This window comes from Pleurodeles waltl, chromosome 1_2, assembly GCF_031143425.1.
Source record: "Pleurodeles waltl isolate 20211129_DDA chromosome 1_2, aPleWal1.hap1.20221129, whole genome shotgun sequence".
In the NCBI taxonomy this organism is placed as follows: Eukaryota; Metazoa; Chordata; class Amphibia; order Caudata; family Salamandridae; genus Pleurodeles; species Pleurodeles waltl.
This window is the reverse complement of record NC_090437.1, coordinates 1,032,012,845-1,032,035,806: the sequence shown is the minus strand read 5'-3', so window position 1 is coordinate 1,032,035,806 and position 22,962 is coordinate 1,032,012,845. Positions and strand designations below refer to the sequence as shown.

Below are 22,962 nucleotides of genomic sequence, written 5' to 3'. Positions count from 1 at the left end.
AAAACTAATATGACCAACATAGGCAAAGGTTCTCCTCACTTCTAGTAAATCAACATGCTTGAAAATGGCATACGCTCAACCAGCTATTTGAAAGAGTTTTCTAAATTACCAATAGCAAATTATCCCTACGTTTCACCTAATTGTCAAAGGCGTTAAAGAATACCAAGCTTCTGCTACCTATACATTTTAAAAATAACACTCTGAAAAGAAGAAAGAGTAAACTAGTCAGGAAAGAACAGACTGCACAAAAGATTCTGAGAGTGGACCAGTCTGCTCAACTCTGAAATTCACGTAAATTGTCTAATACATTAACTAAAGGGTTTACACTGTTAGTATATAAATGATTTTTGCTTCGGAACCAAGAAGGCACAATAGTTGGGAAATATGTGCTTTACAAGTAGCTATTTAACATAATATAAAAAGAAGAAAAAAGGCTAACTCAAAATCCTTCACTAAGAGATTGTCTATGAATTTTTTAATCTTCAATTGTATTTCTTAAAGTTAATATTTACTCCCTTCAAAAAAATAGTTATTTCCTTAAACGCAGTATGTACTCCCTACACAACAATCTCAAAACATTCTCTGCTATATCCCCTATCCCACTGAATGAAGACACAAATGCCTCTTAGAACTGCTTATAGATGGTGAAATTATGCCTCTTCCTATTCCTAAATAAAACACACAGAGATCTTGCAGTGATATGGTCTCCTATGGAGAACTGTAATTACATTTACTCTAAAAAAAATTCAAGACTGCTGATGAACCTGATCAATGTGCTTGCCTGCTATGAGGCTATATTTCAAAAGAAGTGCTGTAACCCAACCTTACCATCCTCTTCAAATAATGTCACTTAATTATTTTATGTAGGGTTTCTTTCTCTCATATTATTTGGCCTTATCCAGGGTTGACTGTTCTACAACCAGCTTTAACTCATTTCTATAGTTTTGCAAGTCCAGTAAGTTCACATGTTCGATACTTTCATCTGCCTCGTCTTCTACAAATGCCTCTTCCTGCTTCCTCTCTCCACTTCCTCCCTTTTATGAAACTCTTAACCTACTTCACCCAATGCACCCTGTTTACTATTTATTGCCAAACATCATATAAAAACTGAATGCAGTGCTTTCTTTCTGTCAATTAGAAACATCTACTGGACCCAAGTCACAAAGATTTTTCTGGGTCTCCCGCCGGCTAATTCCAGAAGTAAGCCAGGAGTGCTACAGACCTAAGTCACACCTACTTCTTGACAAATCTTTGTGAATCAGAGCCAATAATTTTGAAAGATTAAAAATGTTATTTTCAGAATCAGCAAGTGAAGTGCAGTCAATAATAAACAAAATCCCAATAAATAGAAAATAAAAATCTACCACGCAGTGTATTAGATAGGAAACACTTTAAAAAGTAGAAAGTTTCAAAACTAGTATGTGTAGGGACACATCTTTGTATTGGTGCATATTTAGGACATTCAAGAACATATAAGAGTGTTCAGCAGTAGGCCTGAAAACTATAGTCCTTGTAAAAAAACAATTGCGATTTACATTTTAGCATGAGCAAATATACACAAGCATATTTGCGAATGCGTAATTCGGCAAAGCAACTGCAAAGTTTATCTTTCTACACCCCTGATTTTGCCACTCTGGTAGAAGTTTTATTCCTGCCCAAGGAATATATTTCCAACCTTTCTCAAAGTGGGAATATATTGGAAAGGAGGAGGTGAGTGCCATTTAACATGTCGGTTGGTGGGTGTTCATAGACATGCAAGGCATTTCAACCCTGAAACTGCTGCATCTTTAATGCTTCCACTTGTATGTAGATTTGCAGGAAAGTAAGAAAAATCGCATTCTAGACAGAATCCAAACTCCGTAATAAAATTGCCCCTCCAATTATTAAAGATGTTATTACTAGAACTCTGACATAATGAAAATGCAGTCATAATATGTTGTCTTGCTACATGGCACCAAAAGGAAGAAGCAGATTTTTTTTTTACATGACAAGAAGAGTTCACACCCATGTTTCCATCACCTGCATAACTGAAAATTAAAATTTTCCATTTGGAAATCATAGTTTCTTTGCATGGCCACAAACAATACATATAAAAGAGGCAGGCAGTGCATCAGCTATTTGAGAAGACTCAAAATATGATAATGGTTTCATATGACAATGCCGCACTAATCATAGTGGCATCCAAGGGGAATAGTGTGTTCGAAATTTCATTGCTATAAACAGACAAAACGTAAGTCTTTTAATAAAGGTTAGGTGCTGTAATACAGTCAATGCAAGCCAACACTAACTAGTTACTTCAATCTGAAAATCATTGGCATACCTCATGTTTGTATGACATTTTGGTCCTGTAAAACAAACAAAAGTGAATTAGTGAACGAGCATTACCTAATCAAACAAAATAGTAAAATAAAAGGACACAGCTTTCACTGATGTAAGAACATACACAATTTAATTTAATTTTAAGAAAAAACAGGTAATAGCATGGCCTGTTTCACTTTTTAGTATTTCATGAAACCATGTTCTGTTGTAAACGTGAATACATTTAGGGCAATGGTTCAGAAATACTTAACTCTACATGACATTGGCCTACCACAGATGTTTGTCAAATAGATTGCATCTGGTGTGCTCCTTGTAACAAGGATACTCATTATACTTTGCATTGTGTTGCTTACAATTCAAAAAAAAATTGCCATTGTCATCTCTAGCAAGATTAATCTCTCTCCCGTAAAAATCCCTAAACATCTCAACAACTACTACAACAAGAACAATACAAGCATAGCCAACCATTAGGAGAGAGAAATCTTTGACATGCAGAAAGCAACATGTGAGACAAAACAGTGCAAAAAAAGACTAGAATCTAGCCGATTCTAAATGTAAAGTAGCCTCACTTCTGGGCTGCACAAAACTGACATTCTACCTCAAAAATGTAACATGTAAATGTAAACAATGTTTATCCTCGCAGGCTTCTTTCCACACTGAATCCAAAGTTGATCTTTAAGAAACATTATTCTTAAAAAATGGATCTCTCAAACGTATGTGGTATATTACACATACCACATGCAAGGCCAGTGGGATCACACATTCGAGCAAACAACCGGTTTGAAACATTCACGGAATTCCTATGCATGCTATAAAAATAATTTAGTTATCTATTCATGTTTTTCATGAAAATGGCAGAATAGCAGATTTGAAAGAATGAAAACACCTGGATATCACAGAGTAATTAAAATTGAAAGCAAAAAGGAATGAACAAACAATAAACAGATATGACTGAGAAGGTGATGGAACCACAGCAGAAGTACTGGGATGAACCTAAGATAAGTAAAACTGCACATCTAGCTTACAGACTGGAAGAACCTTAGATAGACAGGGTGAAGGAAAGGAATCAGAATGATTTGTGCTCAATAGAAGAGAAGCAGAAGATGAGAAAGCATCATAGAGGTCAATTTTAGATGTGAAGTAAGAGGCCAAATGCTCAGCACTGTTGAGGGACCGAGAGGATGAATCAAGGGGATGAGATGAAAGCAAGTAAAAAAAAAATGTGCCATACCAATGGCGGGTCCAACATATTTGTTCAGAAATAAGTGCAAAGAAAAAACATTCTTTACCAGTTTTCAATCAACTGTGAAGCATATGTGTTGCAAGCAGTAAGGAAACAAGATAGAATAAGAGATGTCTTGTATCGGCACCATAACCAGATTGCAAACATCTTTCCAAAGAGGAACAATCTCGGGGAAACGCCAACCTTGCAGAGATTAATAAGCAGGGATGAAGGCTTTGAGAGGGACCAGAACATTAAGACAATCAGCAATAGAAGCAGAATGTGAATTGGTAGCTTGAGCAAGAGGTAAGGAAGTGAGTTAATCAACAGAAAGCAAAGTATGTAGATTAAAGTTGCCAGTTGCCAAGGTTGTCAGTTGATTAAGAGGAAGATTACTCAAGTCACAAAGATTAAAATGTCTACATACTTTGCTTTCTGTTGCTTTACTCACTTCCTTACCTCTTGCTCAAGCTACCAATTCACATTCTGCTTCTATTGCTGATTGTCTTAATAAAAGATAAAAATGCTATGGCTAGAGATAGATGGCAAGTCCTGAGAACAGGGCGATAGAAAGTATTTTATAGTAAATAATGATGAGGGGATGGAAGCAAGAGCTAAAACGGAGAGAACTCGGCTGAAAACGTGAGGAAAAGAGATATGCAAGTTAAAGTAGTTTAGAAAAAATAAAGCAGAAGCATGAAGAGCCTCATAAATGGACAAAATTGGGGCAGACAGGGCTATCAACAAAAACTAAAGTTAGCTGTATAGTTCCAGAGAAAGAAGGAAAATGGAATTTCAGTGAGGAGATAGCTAGATTTTGAACAAGAGAAGTGAAATAAAGCAAAGTAGTTGATAGAGAAGACCAACTCCTCCACACACATACATTGCGCTGGAGAAAGGAAAGTGAGTCAGAGGTAATCAAAGCAGCAGAGATGTCAGGGTCAAATGGGACATCCAGGTTTCAGTAATGCACTTCACGTAGAGAAAAGTAACATTATTTATTCCTATTTATTTTTATTTTGGTAATTTTAGTGGCATAAATGTGGCCCACAGGCATGAGATCACTTTACAAGAGAACAAAAAGAAGAATTTGTATAAAAAAGAATCACAGATTTAACAGATATGCAATAAAGAAACCACATCAAGCAGATCGTGTTGAGGAGAAATGTCAAACAGTTCATATCTGGATAGATTGGATAAGTCAGAGAAGTGGATGCATGTATGTGATCGTACATTTGTCTAAAGTGCCTCTCAAACATGAGGATTTTGCGTTTTTTTTTTTTTTTTTTTTTCGAGGGAGTTCCAGAACCTTGGGCACTGCTACATAATGCTCATTTCATTATGCGTTCTTGCCTACGCGTTGGAGGTTTCAGTGGTAGGACTTCAGTGGGTCTCGCTCCCCACTGAGTGCCAGAAGATTTCAGTTTCCCTGCCAAGTAGATGGGTGAGGCAACGTGGAGGGTTTGTGGGTGAAGCACACAGTCTGCAATTGGGCTCTTGCTATTGTAGAGTGTGGAGTATAAGAGAAATGTGATCAAAGTTTTTGTGTCGTTTCACAAAGTGGACAGCTCCATCAAACACTGCTCCCAGGGGTGCCAGATGTGCTCTGGTGGAAATCCAAGAGGACGAGAGTTCCCATTGTCCATTCTGGAGAGACTACAGCTTTTATGTCCTGCCGAGGAAGGAACTACCTGATGTTCCACTGAACTCTAAGTTGATGGCAGGTGATCCTGGTCATTTACTTCTGCAGGTTAAGGTCATAGCAAAGGATAAAATCTAGGAATTTAGATCACTCTGTGAAGTTTGGTTTACAGTTCAACAGAGAGAAAGGATCGAGCAACTCCTGGGCATGGAGGTCGAATTATTTTAGGTGAGATTAGAAGGAATTCAGTTTTGTATTGGGTTGAATTTCAGATGGAGGTTGGCCTTCCACTTCTGAATCTTGTCAAGGTTGTTGGAGATTAGGAGGAAGTCACTCAGGCAAGAAATCTTAAGGCAGATCTGTGTATCATCCACTTATTGATGATAAAGAATTTCAGAGTTACTCAGACTCTCTCCTATTGGAACAATATAGATTAAAGTCATTTTGAGGGATATGATCCAGCCCCGTGGATCCTGTTATCTTACATTAGTCTTGCTGGAGACTGACCTTTGTATTTTAACTATTTGTGATCACTTAGGCAAACCTGAACTGAGTGATTTTCGGATTTCAATATGTACTTTCATTGGTTATTTCAGGATGTTAATCAGAGCATTGTGGCCGAAAGCATTGAAGGCAGCCAAGAGGACAAGACTCACATATAGCCTGGGAGTTACCGGAGTCAGGAAGTAGAGAGAATCATTCATAATTTCAAGAGGGGTCGTTTCAATGCTGTGGTTTGTCTGAAACCACACTAGATGGCATTTAAAAGGTTATTTGCCTGGATATGCAGGGATAGCTGTGAGGCTATACAGTTTTTTAACACTTTCCCTCAGAAGGAAAGCTTTAAGATTGAGTGGCAGTTGTTCCGGTCATTTGTGTGAGCTGGGGGCTTTGTCAGGATGGAGGAGACTTGACCAATTTAAAAACAATCTGGGAAAATATCTTGTTCCAGTGAGGAATTTACCAGAGAGATCCAATATGGTAACAGCATCTTAGGCATGTCTTCCCTCTGGGTCCTACACAATGCGTCAGACATGTGGTTGGAAAGGCTGACCTTAGTTATAGTTTCAACTAGCTTTGCCTTGAAAACTGTGTTAAAGTGCAACCAGGTCCACTGGATGTTCTGGTTCTGTACACATGCATTAAGGTTGTCAAATCTGGGTGGAAGTGAAAGTTCAAGAGGATGTACTTTCTATCCAAAGAAATTTGAAGAATCTTCACATTTGGATGGGGGTGTGTAGACAGCGCCAGTTGAAGACTGGCTCCTGAATTATTTAATACTGTTTAAGAGACGTTTTGGATGATTTGTGGAGCCATCAAGCAGAAACTTATTGTGGTTAGATTTTGCTCTGAAGATAATCAATTTGTTGTTCCTTCTGGCAGGCCTCAGACTAGTCAGAATAGATACAGGAGGTGCTTGCCTCCAATTGTTTCAAGATTTCTCAAGCACTTTCTCTTGGCATATTGATCCTTGAGAACCATGGAGGCTAAAGTTTAGCTGTTTTTTCCTTGATTTTCAGAGGAGCAAAGTCATTGACCAGATTTCCTACACACTTTTTGCATTTGTCTGTTGTGGCATTGACAGCTAGCTGTGAGCAAGGGGTGTATAAGGTTATCACTGGCTTTTTTAACAAGGGAACTAATGTCAATGGTTTCTTTTTTGACTTGTCCTGACATTTTCTGATGGATAAAAGATAGCGTGAAAGGAATTTGTAGATTTGTAGGTTCATCCAGAGTGACATACACCACTTAAATACTTACTAAGTTTCAACTTAGTGGACGTGCAGAATAGTTGACATGCTAACAACCAAGAGGATGGACAGTGGGGCTGCCCAAGATAGAGACTTAACATTCATTTATGTTAGAAATTGGGTCTGGTTGACAGTCAGGTTACCCCCTGTTCAAGCAAGGACCCTCACTTTAGTCAGGGTAAAAGAGAATCACCCTCAGCTAACCCCTGCTCACCCCCTTGGTAGCTTGGCAGAGCAGTAGGCTTAACTTCAGAGTGCTAGGTGTAAAGTATTTGTACCATCACACATACTAATGAAATCACTACAAAATGACAACACAGGTTTAGAAAAATTAGAAATATTTATCTAAACAAAACAAGACCAAAACAACAAAAATCCACAATACACAAGTCAAGTTATCAATTAAAAATCTAAAAGAGTCTTTAAGTAGTTTAAAGCACACACTAACACCGTTAGCGTGAAAATGTACCTTGGGTGTGTCAAAAATAGCCCAGTACGGGCGAGTGTGCGTCAAAAAGGGCTTGCGATACGTCAATTTCACTCACGAGCGAGACCTTGCGTCGTTTCTCCTTTCGTCGGGTCGGGTGCGTCGTTTCTTCTCTCTGCAGGAGAGTGAAGCATCGATCCGGTCAGAACTCTCTGGTCTGGGCAGGCCTTGCGTTGTTTTTACACGCCCAGCGGTACTTGCGTCGGAAATCCAGCCGCACAATGACTCACAAAAAGGCGCAGCGCGGGTTTCGATCGAGTCTCCGTCAGCGATGCTGCGTGTCGTTTCTCCAGCTCCGTCCGTCAATTCTTCGGTTGCGTTTCCAGCGAGTGTTGATTTTCAGTCGCAGAGCCGGCGGCGCGTCATTTCTTTAGCCGCATATCGGAGTTGCGTCGATCTTAGGCTGCCAGCTTCTCCTTTCAGGGTTCCAGGAACTGGATGGGCACCACAGGGCAGAGTAGGAGTCTCTCCAGAGACTCCAGGTGCTGGGGGAGAGAAGTCTTTGCTGTCCCTGAGACTTCAAACAACAGGAGGAAAGCTCTAAATCAAGCCCTTGGAGATCTTCAAAAGATGGAAGGCACACAAAGTCCAGTCTTTGCCTCAGCTCTTCTCCAGGGAGAGGTTCCTCTTGTTTCCAGAAGTGTTCTGAAGTCTGTGGTTTTGGGTGCCCTTCTTATACGCAATTTCTCCTTTGAAGTAGGCCTACTTCAAAGTAAAGTCTCTTTTGAATGTGGAATCCTGCCTTGCCCAGGCCCCAGACATTCACCAGGGGGTTGGAGACTGCATTGTGTGAGGGCAGGCACAGCCCTTTCAGGTGTGAATGACCACTCCTCCCCGCCCTCCTAGCACAGGTGGCTCATCAGGATATGCAGGCTACACCCCAGCTCCCTCTGTCACTGTCTAGTGTGAGGTGCAACCAGCCCAACTGTCAAACTGACCCAGACAGGGAATCCACAAACAGGCAGAGTCACAGAAATGGTATAAGCAAGAAAATGCCCACTTTCTAAAAGTGACATTTTCAAACACACAATCTTAAATCCAACTTTACTAAAAGATATATTTTTAAATTGTGAGCTCAGAGACCCCAAACTCCACTTGTCCATCTTCTCCCAAAGGGAATCTACACTTTAATAAGATTTAAAGGTAGCTCTCATGAAAACCTATGGAAGGGACAGGCCTTGCAACAGTGAAAAACAAATTTAGCAATATTTCACTGTCAGGACATATAAAACACATTACTATATGTCCTACCTTAACCATACACTGCACCATGCCCTTGGGGCTACCTAGGGCCTACCTTAGGGGTGCCTTACATGTAAGAAAAGGGAAGATTTAGGCCTGGCAAGTGGGTACACTTGCCAAGGCGAGTTTACAGTTAAAATTGCACACACAGACACTGCAATGGCAGGTCTGAGACATGATTACAGAGCTACTTATGTGGGTGGCACAACCAGTGCTGCAGGCCCACTATTAGCATTTGATTTACAGGCCCTGGCACCTCTAGTGCACTTTACTAGGGACTTACTAGTGAATCAAATATGCCAACCATGGACCAGCCAATTACATACACATTTTGTACAGGAGCACTTGCACTTTAGCACTGGTTAGCAGTGGTAAAGTGCCCACAGTAACAAAAACAGCAAAATCAGAGTCCAGCACACATCAACAACCTGGGGAACAGAGGCAAAAAGTTAAGGGAGACCACGCCAAGGATGAAAAGTCTAACAATATAATTGAAAAAACACAAGGCTATTTGGGCTGGAGGGCATACCACAGGCATTACCTAAATGGGGGACCCCCGGTCCTATGTTTTATTGTGTCAAGGGGATGTATATAAATGTACAAAAAATCAGGACGAACTCTCACCCAAAACCTAGGTGGCATGGTTCATAATATGGTTGTGTCAACGACACTGGCCAACATTTCTTTAGGGGGCAGGCAGACACCCCGATACTTCAGGAAGTGCTTTGTTGTAAGTGGGTAAATCTCCCTCAGCCAAGAGGTAAGGGATCCAAACAGCGATTTAAAATCTCTTTCGATACACCCGTAAAGCATGTTCAATATAGGTTACTAGAGGGCTATGAAAATTAAAACAGCAAGAGAGAACAACAGGGATAATGAAAATGTCACTTACCCAGTGTACATCTGTTCGTGGCATCAGTCGCAGTAGATTCGCATGTTTTGCAATAGCTCGCCATCTGGTGTTGGGCCGGAGTGTTACAAGTTGTTTTTCTTCGAAGAAGTCTTTCGAGTCACGGGACCGAGTGACTCCTCCTTTTGTCTCCATTGCGCATGGGCGTCGACTCCATCTTCGATTGTTTTTCCCCGCAGAGGGTGAGGTAGGAGTTGAATTGTAGTAATAGTGCCCATGCAACGGAGTGACTAAGTATGCACCTATTTAAGGTCGAGATGATACATATATAAATAGTTGAAGGTAACTTCCAAACTGCTACAGGCTCCCGGGGAGGCGGGTGGGCACATGCGAATCTACTGCGACTGATGCCACGAACAGATGTACACTGGGTAAGTGACATTTTCAGTTCGATGGCATCTGTCGCTGTAGATACGCATGTTTTGCATAGACTAGTAAGCAGTTATCTTCCCAAAAGCGGTGGATCAGCCTGTAGGAGTGGAAGTAGTCTGAAATAATGTTCTTAATACGGCTTGACCTACTGTGGCTTGTTGTGCGGATAACACGTCTACACAGTAGTGCTTGGTGAATGTGTGAGGCGTAGACCATGTGGCTGCCTTACATATTTCTTGCATTGGGATGTTTCCTAGAAAGGCCATGGTAGCACCTTTCTTTCTGGTTGAGTGTGCCCTTGGTGTAATGGGCAGCTGTCGTTTAGCTTTAAGGTAGCAGATTTGGATGCATTTAACTATCCATCTGGCTATACCTTGTTTTGATATTGGGTTTCCTGCATGAGGTTTTTGAAATGCAATAAATAGTTGTTTAGTCTTTCTGATGTTTTTTGTTCTGTCAATGTAATACATCAATGCTCTTTTGACATCTAATGTATGTAGTGCCCTTTCAGCTACGGTATCTGGCTGTGGAAAGAACACTGGAAGTTCCACTGTTTGATTTAGATGGAACGGTGAAATAACCTTTGGCAAAAATGTAGGATTGGTCCTTAGGACGACCTTATTCTTGTGTAGTTGTATAAAAGGTTCCTGTATTGTAAACGCCTGAATCTCGCTTACTCTTCTTAGGGAAGTAATGGCGATGAGAAATGCCACCTTCCAGGTTAGGAACTGTATTTCGCAGGAGTGCATGGGTTCAAAAGGTGGACCCATAAGTCTAGTTAGGACAACATTTAGGTTCCATGAAGGAACAGGTGGTGTTCTTGGTGGTATAATTCTCCTAAGGCCCTCCATGAATGCTTTAATGACTGGTATCTTATATAGGGAAGTTGAATAGGTAGTCTGCAGGTATGCAGATATTGATGCAAGGTGTATTTTAATGGAAGAGAAAGCCAGGTTAGATTTTTGTAAGTGAAGCAAGTAACCCACTACGTGTTCTGGAGTTGTGTGTAATGGTTGTATTTGATTAATATGGCAGTAGCAAACAAACCTCTTCCATTTACTTGCATAGCAGTGCCTGGTGGATGGCCTTCTGGCTTGTTTTATGACTTCCATACATTCTTGGGTAGGTTGTAAGTGCCCGAATTCTAGGATTTCAGGAGCCAGATTGCTAGATTCAGCGATGCTGGATCTGGGTGTCTGATCTTTTGGTTGTGCTGTGTCAACAGATCTGGCCTGTTGGGCAATTTGATGCAGGGTACTACTGATAGGTCTAGCAGCGTTGTGTACCAGGGTTGCCTTGCCCAAGTTGGTGCTATTAATATGAGTTTGAGTTTGTTTTGACTGAGTTTGTTTACCAGGTAAGGAAGGAGAGGGAGAGGAGGAAAAGCGTAAGCAAATATCCCTGACCAGTTCATCCATAGGGCATTGCCTTGGGACTGTTTGTGTGGGTATCTGGATGCGAAGTTTTGGCATTTTGCGTTCTCCTTTGTCGCAAACAAGTCTATCTGAGGTGTTCCCCAGAGTTTGAAATAAGTGTTCAGAATTTGGGGGTGAATTTCCCATTCGTGGACCTGTTGGTGATCTCGAGAGAGATTGTCTGCGAGTTGATTTTGGATCCCTGGTATAAATTGTGCTATTAGGCGAATTTGGTTGTGAATTGCCCAACGCCAAATCTTTTGTGCTAGCAGGCTTAACTGCGTGGAGTGCGTCCCCCCCTTGCTTGTTTAGATAATACATTGTTGTCATGTTGTCTGTTTTGACGAGAATGTATTTGTGAACTATTATTGGTTGGAAAGCTTTTAGTGCTTGAAAAACTGCTAGAAGTTCTAGGTGATTTATATGCAGTTTTGTTTGATGTACGTTCCATTGTCCTTGTATGCTGTGTTGATCGAGGTGTGCTCCCCACCCTGTCATGGAAGCATCTGTTGTTATTACGTATTGTGGCACTGGGTCTTGGAAAGGCCGCCCTTTGTTTAAATTTATGTTGTTCCACCACAGAAGCAAGAGGTAAGTTTGGCGGTCTATTAACACCAGATCTAGAAGGTGACCCTGTGCTTGTGACCATTGTGATGCTAGGCACTGTTGTAAGGGCCTCATGTGCAGTCTTGCGTTTGGGACAATGGCTATGCATGAAGACATCATGCCTAGGAGTTGTAGTACCATCTTTGCTTGTATCCTTTGTGTTGGATACATGCGTTGTATGATGGTGTTGAAATTTCGAATTCTTTGTGGACTTGGAGTGGCTACTCCTTTTGATGTGTCTATTATGGCTCCCAGGTATTGTTGTACCTTGCGCGGCAGAATTTTGGATTTTGTTAAATTGACGGTGAACCCTAGTTTGAAGAGGGTTTGTATGATATGATTTGTGTGATTTGAGCACTCTATTAACGAATTGGCCTTGATTAGCCAGTCGTCTAGATATGGGAACACATGTATTTGCTGCCTTCTTATGTGTGCAGCGACTACCGCTAGACATTTGGTAAAGACTCTTGGTGGGGTTGTTAATCCGAAAGGCAGTACCTTGAATTGGTAATGTATTCCCTTGAATACAAACCTTAGGTATTTCCTGTGCGATGGGTGTATTGGTATATGGAAATAAGCATCCTTGAGATCTAAAGTTGCCATGTAGTCGTGTAGTTTTAGCAATGGCAATACTTGTTGTAGTGTGACCATGTGAAAGTGGTCTGATTTGATGAAAGTGTTCACTACTCTGAGGTCTAGGATTGGTCTCAGCGTTTTGTCCTCCTTTGGTATCAGAAAGTACAGTGAGTAAACTCCTGTGTTTATTTGTGTGTTTGGCACTAATTCGATTGCATTCTTTTGCAATAGTGCCTGCACTTCTATCTCCAGGAGATTGGAATGGTGTGTTGTCAAATTTTGTGCTTTTGGTGCTATGTTTGGAGGGAATTGTAGAAATTCTATGCAATAACCATGTTGGATAATTGCTAGAACCCAAGTGTCTGTAGTGATTTCCTCCCATGCTTTGTAATAATGACTTATTCTTCCCCCCACTGGTGTTGTGTGGAGGGGGTGAGTGACATGTGAGTCACTGTTTAGTAGTAGGGGTTTTGGGGCTCTGAAATCTTCCTCTATTTCTAGGGAATTGCCCTCCTCTATATTGTCCCCGAAAACCTCCTCTATACTGTCCCTGGTAACTGGACGGTGTTGCTTGTGAGGTGCTGGCTTGTGTGCTCTGACCCCGAAACCCCCCTCGAAAGGGTGTTTTACGGAATGTGCTGTAATTCCCTCTGCTCTGCGGGGAGTAGAGTGCGCCCATGGCTTTGGCAGTGTCCGTATCTTTTTTGAGTTTCTCAATCGCTGTGTCCACTTCTGGACCGAACAGTTCTTTTTCGTTAAAAGGCATATTGAGAACTGCTTGTTGAATCTCTGGTTTAAATCCAGACGTTCGGAGCCATGCATGCCTTCTGATAGTTACAGATGTATTAATTGTCCGTGCAGCTGTATCTGCAGCGTCCATGGAGGAGCGGATCTGGTTGTTGGAAATGGTCTGTCCCTCCTCAACCACTTGTTTTGCCCTATTTTGTAAGTCCTTGGGCAGATGTTCAATGAGATGTTGCATCTCGTCCCAGTGGGCTCTGTCATAGCGCGCAAGTAGTGCCTGGGAGTTCGCGATGCGCCACTGGTTTGCAGCTTGTGCCGCGACTCTCTTACCAGCTGCATCGAACTTGCGGCTTTCTTTATCTGGGGGTGGTGCATCTCCAGATGTGTGAGAGTTGGCCCTTTTCCTAGCTGCTCCTACAACGACAGAGTCTGGTGGCAGCTGTGTAGTGATGAAAACCGGGTCTGTAGGAGGCACCTTATACTTTTTTTCCACCCTTGGTGTGATTGCCCTACTTTTGACCGGCTCCTTAAAGATTTCTTTTGTGTGCCGGAGCATACCAGGGAGCATAGGCAGGCTTTGGTATGAGCTGTGGGTGGAGGAGAGTGTGTTGAATAAAAAATAATCCTCGACCTGTTCTGAGTGGAGGCTTACGTTGTGAAATTGTGCTGCTCTAGCCACCACTTGAGAATACGCGGTGCTGTCCTCTGGTGGAGATGGCTTCGTAGGGTATGCCTCCGGACTGTTATCTGACACTGGGGCGTCGTATAGGTCCCATGCGTCTTGATCTTGGTCACCCTGGCTTATGGTGGTGTGAGCTGGGGAGTGTGATGGAGTTCGTGCTGGTGAGACGTTAATCACGGGCGGAGGAGAGGGTGGTGGGGTAACTCTTTTCACCACTTTTGGTTGTGGTGTCTGTTCAGTTTGGAACTCCAACCTTCTCTTTCTTGTAATGGGGGGAAGGGTGCTTATTTTTCCTGTCCCCTGCTGTATGAAAATACGCTTTTGCGTATGGTCCACATCAGTTGATTGTAGCTCTTCCTCAAACCTATGCTTTTGCATTTGTGAGGTTAGCGAGTGCTCTTCTGTATAAGAGCCTGAAGCTGGGTCGCTTGCAGTTTGTTTCGGCACCGAAACCCTGTCTGCGTGTTTTTTCGGCTCCGAGGTGACTTTTTTCTTTTTCGGGGCCGAAACCTCTCGGCGTCGATCATCTTCGGTGCCGCTGTCTCGGCGTCGAGCCGTGTCCACACCGGCATCTCGGTGTCGAGGCTGGTCTCCAGCACTTTCTCGGTCCCGAGAAGGCTGCGTGCCGGTGTCTCGACCGGAGTCGGACGATCTCGGCACTGTTTGGGCCTTTTTCGGTGCCGACGGTCGGTCACCGAATTTATGGGTGGAGCCATGGCCTGATGGCAGTGGCGTCCCCTGGGCCTTGTAAATCTTCCTCTGTGTGGTTTTCGACGTCTTACTCACGGTTTGTGTATCGTCGAATCCTTCGGAGTCTGATTCTTGGATCGAGAAGGTACCTTCCTCTTCCTGTTCCTCGAACTCTCGGTGGGCTGTCGGCGCGGACGCCATCTGAAGTCTTCTGGCTCTACGGTCTCGGAGTGTCTTTCGGGACCGGAACGCACGACAGGCCTTGCAGGTGTCTTCACTGTGCTCAGGTGACAGGCACAGGTTACAGACCAAGTGTTGGTCTGTATAGGGGTATTTATTGTGGCATTTGGGGCAGAAACGGAACGGGGTCCGTTCCATCGGCGTTCTTCAGCACGCGGTCGGGCCGACCAGGCCCCGACGGGGGATCGAAAAACTACCCCCGAAGGGCACCGGAGCTCTTCGATCTTCGATGCGGTGTTGAATCTAAGTACGCCGATCCCGAACGCAACAATACCGACGAAAATCTTCCGAAATTAGCTAACTTTCCGTTCCGAAACTCAGAGCGACAGGAACACGTCCGAACCCGATGGCGGAAAAAAAACAATCGAAGATGGAGTCGACGCCCATGCGCAATGGAGACAAAAGGAGGAGTCACTCGGTCCCAAGACTCAAAAGACTTCTTCGAAGAAAAACAACTTGTAACACTCCGGCCCAACACCAGATGGCGAGCTATTGCAAAACATGCGTATCTACAGCGACAGATGCCATCGAACCTACTGTTCCTAGAGCCCACTGGTCATCATGATTCATCCAAACTAACAGGCCACTGGGAGTTCACAGTTTTCTTCTAGACCGAGATCCCTACTAACATCAGTCTCTCATGCACTCAAACTCATCTAATGGAGTCACAATCATTAATTCTGGAAACCAAATTTTGGGAACTTTTCATAGAATTTCACTAAAGTTCACAAAACAATATCACACTTTAGCACAGCCTTACTTAACATGCACTAATTTTATCCGTAAGTATTTTACATGACCATAGCTGAGTAAGATAATTTTCCTACACCGTTACAAAAAGGAATCCTTTTCTCCCCTTATGTAGTGTTACTCATGCATAAAGGTCTGCAAAGTATGTTTAATATTCTGCATAAACAAATGTATCTGCAATCAGAAAAATCCACTAATCCTGATTCTATGAAGTGATACCTAAGAATGCAAAATATATTGTAAATGAGGCGCATTTGATAGGAGGCACTGAGTAGCATCGATCTATTTTGTGTTGAAGACTTCTTACGAGCATCTCCGCTTAGTTAATCCAATTGCAAATCTCCTCTACAAATGTATGCTGAACAGGCAAAATTAGAAGAAACACCAGTGCAAGGGTACAGCTTCCACTATCACCTTAGCTGGTACTGGAATCATAGCCCCTCAACCCACTGGATGGAGTAAGTACCAAAGTAAAAGGAAGGCTCTCCTACTTCGCCATGCACCAACCTCTGTTCCAGTGTTTATTCTTACGGGGGACTTATGGTGGAGTGTGGTTCACCGTCAGTAATTTCTTACTGGGACCGCAGGGTTTATTATGCAGGACTGGGGCACCTCTCCCCTTCCTCTCAAAGTAGAACCTGGCTATACCTCTGCAATCATAACCTCACTCTGAAAGAGAGCAGATGCACTGAATGAGAGTGAGAAAGAAATCCAGAAATCTATTTGAAGTAAATAAGACTGTTGGCACACTGGTAACCAAGCAGGCATATGGTTGCCTGCACCCACACTTCCCCATCAACCAAAATGACCACAGTGCGTTTGAGGCACTCAGCTTCCAAAGAGACCTGAAACCTCAGCTCGGTACCAGGGGTACATCCACACCGTCAATACACCTGCTGCCCTCTTGCCTGCTTTTACGCTGCAATGAGTTGGTTCTAATACCAATATGCCCTTCCTCTCACCGAGGATGAAAATTCCACTGTATACCAATATTAGCGAATCAGTGTGGGGCAGCACATCATGATCTTGATATATTGCCTGGCCCCTTCCAGAACACATAGAAAGAGAGGCATATCTTACTTTTTTTGCAGGCGAGGTGTCCAAAACTCAAACTTATAACTCAGAATTTCTCTGAGCTAATATGTGACTTTAAAAGGATCAAGACATAAGCAGTGAGCAGGGAAGGACTCTCTCTGTTTATATCTTTTTCTGTCTAAAACTATGCATCAGCTCATAGGTTCTGAGTTCTGTTTGGACTTTATAGTCCTCTAGCACTCAAAAAAAATCATAGTAGGGTTTTCTTGGACACAATATTCTTCAGGAATACCTATCATAAAAATCTCATCAATTCTCTTCCAGAGCTCTATAGAATTGCATTTAGTCGGGAATGTCAAAGAATTCAAATCAAGAGTACCTGATATTGATCTTATATTTAATTTCTAAAACAGGCATACAATATTAAAAACACACATTCCCAGACAAATAAGCATTGTCTGGAAAAAACAGTGGATTTTGCACCATTTGGTTGTGGTTTACGCAACTAACATAACTTCTCAAAGGGGTGTAATCTACACTTGACATTCATTAATAAAACACGATGATAGTTCCCAAACACCATGTTTACACTACTTGAATTTTTCCGCAAGACACACGGTTAGATCTGGGACTTTGAACTTTCTGTTCAAATACATACACACACACACACACACACACACACACATATATATATATGGAAAATGTCACTTACCCGGTGTACATCTGTTCGTGGCATGAGACGCTGCAGATTCACATGCTGTGCATTATCCTGCCATCTAGTGTTGGGCTCGGAGTGTTACAAGTTGTATTTCTTCGAAGAAGTCTTTTCGAGTCACGAGATCGAGGGACTCCTCCCCTTTAGGCTCCATTGCGCATGGGCGACGACTCCATCTTAGATTGTTTTCCCCGCAGAGGGTGAGGTAGGAGTTGTGTGTATAGTAATAGTGCCCATGCAATGGAGTAAGTATGTATGTACATAATGTGTTTAAAAGTGATATATATTTACAAATTAACAAATGTACAAGTTTATTTCTATCAACTTATAACGGCTACAGGCTCCCGGGGAGGTGGGAGGGCACATGTGAATCTGCAGCGTCTCATGCCACGAACAGATGTACACTGGGTAAGTGACATTTTCCGTTCGATGGCATGTGTAGCTGCAGATACACATGCTGTGCATAGACTAGTAAGCAGTTATCTCCCCAAAAGCGGTGGTTTAGCCTGTAGGAGTTGAAGTTGTTTGAAACAATGTCCGTAATACTGCCTGTCCTACTGTGGCCTGTTGTGTTGTTAACACATCCACACAATAATGTTTCGTGAATGTATGAGGCGTAGACCATGTGTCTGCCTTACAGATTTCTGTCATGGGTATATTTCCTAGAAAGGCCATTGGGGCGCCTTTCTTTCTAGTGGAGTGTGCCTTTGGTGTAATAGGCAGGTCTCTTTTAGCTTTTTCATAGCAGGTTTGAATACACTTAAATATCCATCTGGCAATGCCTTGTTTGGATATTGGATTTCCTGCATGGGGTTTTTGAAAAGCTACAAACAATTGTTTTGTTTTGCGAAATTGTTTGGTTCTATCAATGTAATACATTAGTGCCCTTTTGAATTCTATTATATGTAATGCTCTTTCAGCTACAGAGTCTGGTTGTGGAAAAAATACTGGGAGTTCCACAGTTTGATTTAAGTGGAACGGTGATATAACTTTTGGTATACATTTTGGATTTGTGCGTAGAACCACTTTATGTTTGTGTATTTGTATAAAGGGTTCCTGTATGGTAAATGCTTGTATTTCACTTACTCTTCTAAGAGATGTGATAGCTATTAGGAAGGCCACTTTCCAAGTTAAGTATTGCATCCCACAAGAGTGCATGGGTTCAAATGGTGGACCCATGAGTCGTGTTAATACAATATTGAGATTCCATGAAGGAACTGGTGGTGTTCTTGGGGGAATGATTCTTTTTAGACCCTCCATAAATGCTTTTATGACTGGGATTCTAAAGAGTGATGTTGAATGTGTAATTTGCAGATAGGCAGAAATTGCTGTGAGATGTATTTTAATGGATGAAAAAGCTAGTTTAGATTTTTGTAAGTGCAATAAGTAGCTTACAATGTTTTTTGTTGACGCATGCAGTGGTTGAATTTGATTATTAGGACAGTAATAAACAAATCTTTTCCATTTATTTGCGCAGCAATGTCTTGTAGTAGGTTTCCTAGCTTGTTTAATGACCTCCATACATTCTTGTGTAAGGTCTAGATGTCCAAATTCTAAGACTTCAGGAGCCAGATTGCTAGATTGAGCGATGCTGGATTCGGGTGTCTGATCTGTTGTTTGTGTTGAGTTAACAGATATGGTCTGTTTGGTAGCTTGATATGAGGTACTACTGACAGGTCTAGTAGTGTTGTGTACCATGGTTGGCGAGCCCAAGTTGGTGCTACTAGTATTAGTTTGAGTTTGTTTTGACTCAATTTGTTTACTAGATACGGAAGGAGTGGGAGAGGGGGAAAAGCGTAAGCAAATATCCCTGACCAACTCATCCATAACGCATTGCCCTTGGAGTAAGGGTGTGGGTACCTGGATGCGAAGTTTTGGCATTTTGTGTTTTCTTTTGTTGCAAATAGGTCTATTTGCGGTGTTCCCCATATTTGAAAGTAGGTTTGCAGTATCTGGGGATGAAGTTCCCATTCGTGTATCTGTTGGTGATCTCGACTGAGATTGTCGGCCAACTGGTTTTGAATTCCTGGGATGTATTGTGCTATTAGGCGAATGTGATTGTGAGTCGCCCAATGCCAAATCTTCTGTGCTAAGAGACACAGCTGTGATGAGTGTGTCCCTCCCTGTTTGTTTAGGTAATACATTGATGTCATGTTGTCTGTTCTGACAAGAATGTGTTTGTGGGCTATTAACGGTTGAAATGCTTTCAATGCTAGAAACACTGCTAGTAGTTCTATTTGATTTATATGAAGTTGTCTTTGTTGAGTGTCCCATTGTCCCTGGATGCTGTGTTGGTTGAGGTGTGCTCCCCACCCTACCATGGAAGCATCCGTTGTGATCACGTATTGAGGCACTGGGTCCTGAAAAGGCCGCCCTTGGTTTAAATTTATAGGATTCCACCATTGAAGCGAGGAGTGTGTTTGGCGGTCTATCAACACTAGATCTTGAAGTTGACCCTGTGCTTGTGTCCATTGTGTCGCTAGACACTGCTGTAAGGGCCGCATGTGTAACCTTGCGTTTGGGACAATGGCTATGCATGAAGACATCATGCCTAGAAGTTTCATCACAAACCTTACTTGATACTGTTGATTTGGGTGCATGCTTTGTACTACGTTTTGGAATGCTTGTACTCTTTGTGGACTTAGAGTGGCAATCCCTTTTTCTGTGTTGATTGTTGCTCCTAAGTATTGCTGTATTTGACACGGTTGTAAGTGTGATTTTAGGTAGTTTATTGAGAACCCTAGCTTGTGAAGGGTTTCTATGACGTATTTTGTGTGTTGAAGACACTGTGAGTGCTGGTTTTTATTAACCAGTCGTCTAGGTATGGGAATACGTGTATGTGCTGCCTTCTGATATGTGCAGCTACTACTGCAAGGCATTTTGTAAATACCCTTGGTGCTGTTGTTATCCCGAATGGTAACACTTTGAATTGGTAGTGTACTCCTTGGATTACAAACCTTAAGTATTTTCTGTGGGAAGGATGTATGGGTATATGGAAGTAAGCATCCTTGAGGTCTAATGTTGACATGTAGTCTTGTTGTTTGAGCAAAGGACTCACGTCTTGAAGTGTCACCATGTGAAAGTGATCTGATTTGATGTAAAGGTTTAGTGTTCTGAGATCTAAGATGGGTCTCAGTGTTTTGTCCTTTTTGGGTATTAGAAAATACAGGGAATAAACACCTGTTCCTTTCTGATGGTTGGGCACTAGTTCTATTGCCTCTTTTTGTAATAACGCTTGGACTTCTAGTTGTAATAGATCCAAGTGCTGTTTGGACATGTTGTGTGCTTTTGGAGGCACATTTGGTGGTAATTGTAGGAATTCTATGCAGTAACTATGTTGGATAATGGCTAGGACCCATGAGTCCGTAGTTATGTCTTCCCAATTTTTGTAATAATTTGTGAGTCTCCCCCCCCACTGGTGTTATGTGTTGGGGATTTGTGACATTGGAGTCACTGTTTAGTTTGTGGGGTTTTTGGGCTTTGGAATTTCCCTCTTGATTTAGGAAACTGTCCACCCCTATATTGACCCCGAAAACCTCCTCTTTGGTATTGGCCCTGGTATGTGGGTCTGGCCTGTGAGGTTGAAGGTTCAGTGCTTTGGGCTCGAAACCCCTCTCTAAAGTGTGGCTTCCTAAAGGTGCCTCTGCTCTGTGGGGAGTAAAGCGCGCCCATGGCTTTGGCCATGTCCGTGTCTTTCTTTAGCTTTTCTATAGCTGTATCCACCTCCGGCCCAAACAACTGTTGTCCATTAAAAGGCATATTAAGCACAGCCTGCTGGATCTCTGGCTTAAATCCGGAGGTGCGTAGCCATGCGTGTCTCAGAATAGTGACTGCCGTGTTCACTGTTCTGGCGGCTGTGTCCGCTGAGTCTATAGCCGATCGTATCTGGTTATTGGAGATACTTTGGCCTTCTTCCACCACTTGTTGTGCACGCTTTTGAAACTCTTTGAGAAGATGTTCAATGAAATGCTGCATTTCGTCTCAATGAGCCCTGTCATATCTTGCCAATAAAGCTTGGGAATTGGCAATACGCCATTGATTGGCTGCTTGTGTTGCAACCCTTTTTCCTGCTGCATCAAACTTTCGACTTTCTTTGTCGGTGGTGGTGTATCCCCAGAAGTCTGTGAGTTTGCCCTTTTCCCGGCTGCCCCTACTACCACCGAGTCAGGTGTTAGTTGTTGCGTGATGTAGACAGGGTCCATAAGGGGAGGTTTGTATTTCTTCTCCACCCTAGGTGTGATGGCTCTGCCTTTGACGGGGTCTTGAAACACCTGTTTCGCGTGTTTTAACATACCTGGTAACATAGGCAGACTCTGGTATTGGCTATGTGTTGATGACAGGGTATTGAATGAAAAGTCATCTCTATAGGTTCTGCCTGCAGTGCTACATTGTGAAAAGTAGCTGCTCTGGACACCACCTGCATGTAAGCAGTACTGTCTTCTGGTGGTGATGGTCTTGCCGGGTAGCAATCCGGACTATTGTCAGATACTGGTGCATCATATAGATCCCATGCATCTGGGTCATCCTGGCTCATCCCTGTACGCGTTGGTGATTGCATCATTAGGGGTGTTGCAATTGGTGACCGCTGTGGTGAGTGCGGTGGCGATGGCTGTGGCGAAAAATGTGGTGGAGTTTTTTCTTTTGCCACTTTTGCTTTTGGCTGTTTTTCTGTCTCTTGGAAAGCGAGTTTCCGTTTCATTTTAATTGGGGGAAGTGTTCTTATTTTCCCTGTGTCCTTCTGAATATGGAGCCTTCTTTGCGTATAGTCTGGCTCTCCCATCTCTAATTCTTGTCCAAATGTATGGCGTTGTAGTTGTGATGAAAGGCCTTGTTCTTCCGAATAGGAGCTCTGTTTCGGCTCCGAGGCTGGGTGTTTCGGCACCAGAACCTTTTCTGCAGTCTTTTTTGGCTCCGAAGCCACCTTTTTCGGTTTCGGGGTGCCGATATCTCGGTGCCGAGTATACTCTGTGCCGGTATCTCGACCGGAGTCGGATGTCTTTGACACGTGTGTGCCCTTTTTCGGTGCCGATGGTTGGTCACTGTGATTACGGTTAAGCCATGGCCTGCCGGCGGTGGCGTCCCCTGGGCTTTCATGATCTTTGTGTGAGTTTTGGCCGGGGCAGTTTTACTCACGGTTTGTTGCCTTGCCGGCTGCTCACTTTCCGCCTCGTCCGAGTCCGAATCTGGAATGGAGAAAGTCTCCTCTTCTTCGACGTCGTGGTGTCCTGCCGGCGTCGACGCCATTTGAACCCTTCGAGCTCTCCGGTCCCGTAGCGTCTTCTTTGACTGAAAAGCCCGACAGGCCTCGCAGGTACCCTCTTTGTGTTCGGGGGACAAACAAATTACAGACCAAATGCTGGTCTGTATAAGGATACTTATTGTGGCATTCGGGGCAGAAGCGGAATGGGGTCCGTTCCATGAGCCTTGAAGACACATGCAGTCGGGCCAACCAGGCCCCGCCAGGGAGTGGAAGCCCCGAAGGGCTACCGGAGCTCTTCTTTTCTTCGGTGTCGATCTGCTATTACTAACCCAATACCGAACGCAAACAATACCGTTGAATTTTC

At 42.9% G+C, this 22,962-nt stretch overlaps 1 protein-coding gene across 1 annotated transcript in view; it reads right to left on the bottom strand.

The window, feature by feature from the left end:
- RELL1 (RELT like 1) overlaps positions 1 to 22,962 on the bottom strand; it is a 142,086-nt gene that overhangs the window by 25,125 nt on the left and 93,999 nt on the right. Inside the window, exon 7 of the mRNA XM_069202120.1 lies at positions 2,321 to 2,345. Within this exon, the coding sequence (XP_069058221.1) occupies positions 2,322 to 2,345 (24 nt within the window). The 3' untranslated portion in view covers position 2,321. The remainder of the gene's footprint in view (positions 1 to 2,320; positions 2,346 to 22,962) is intronic.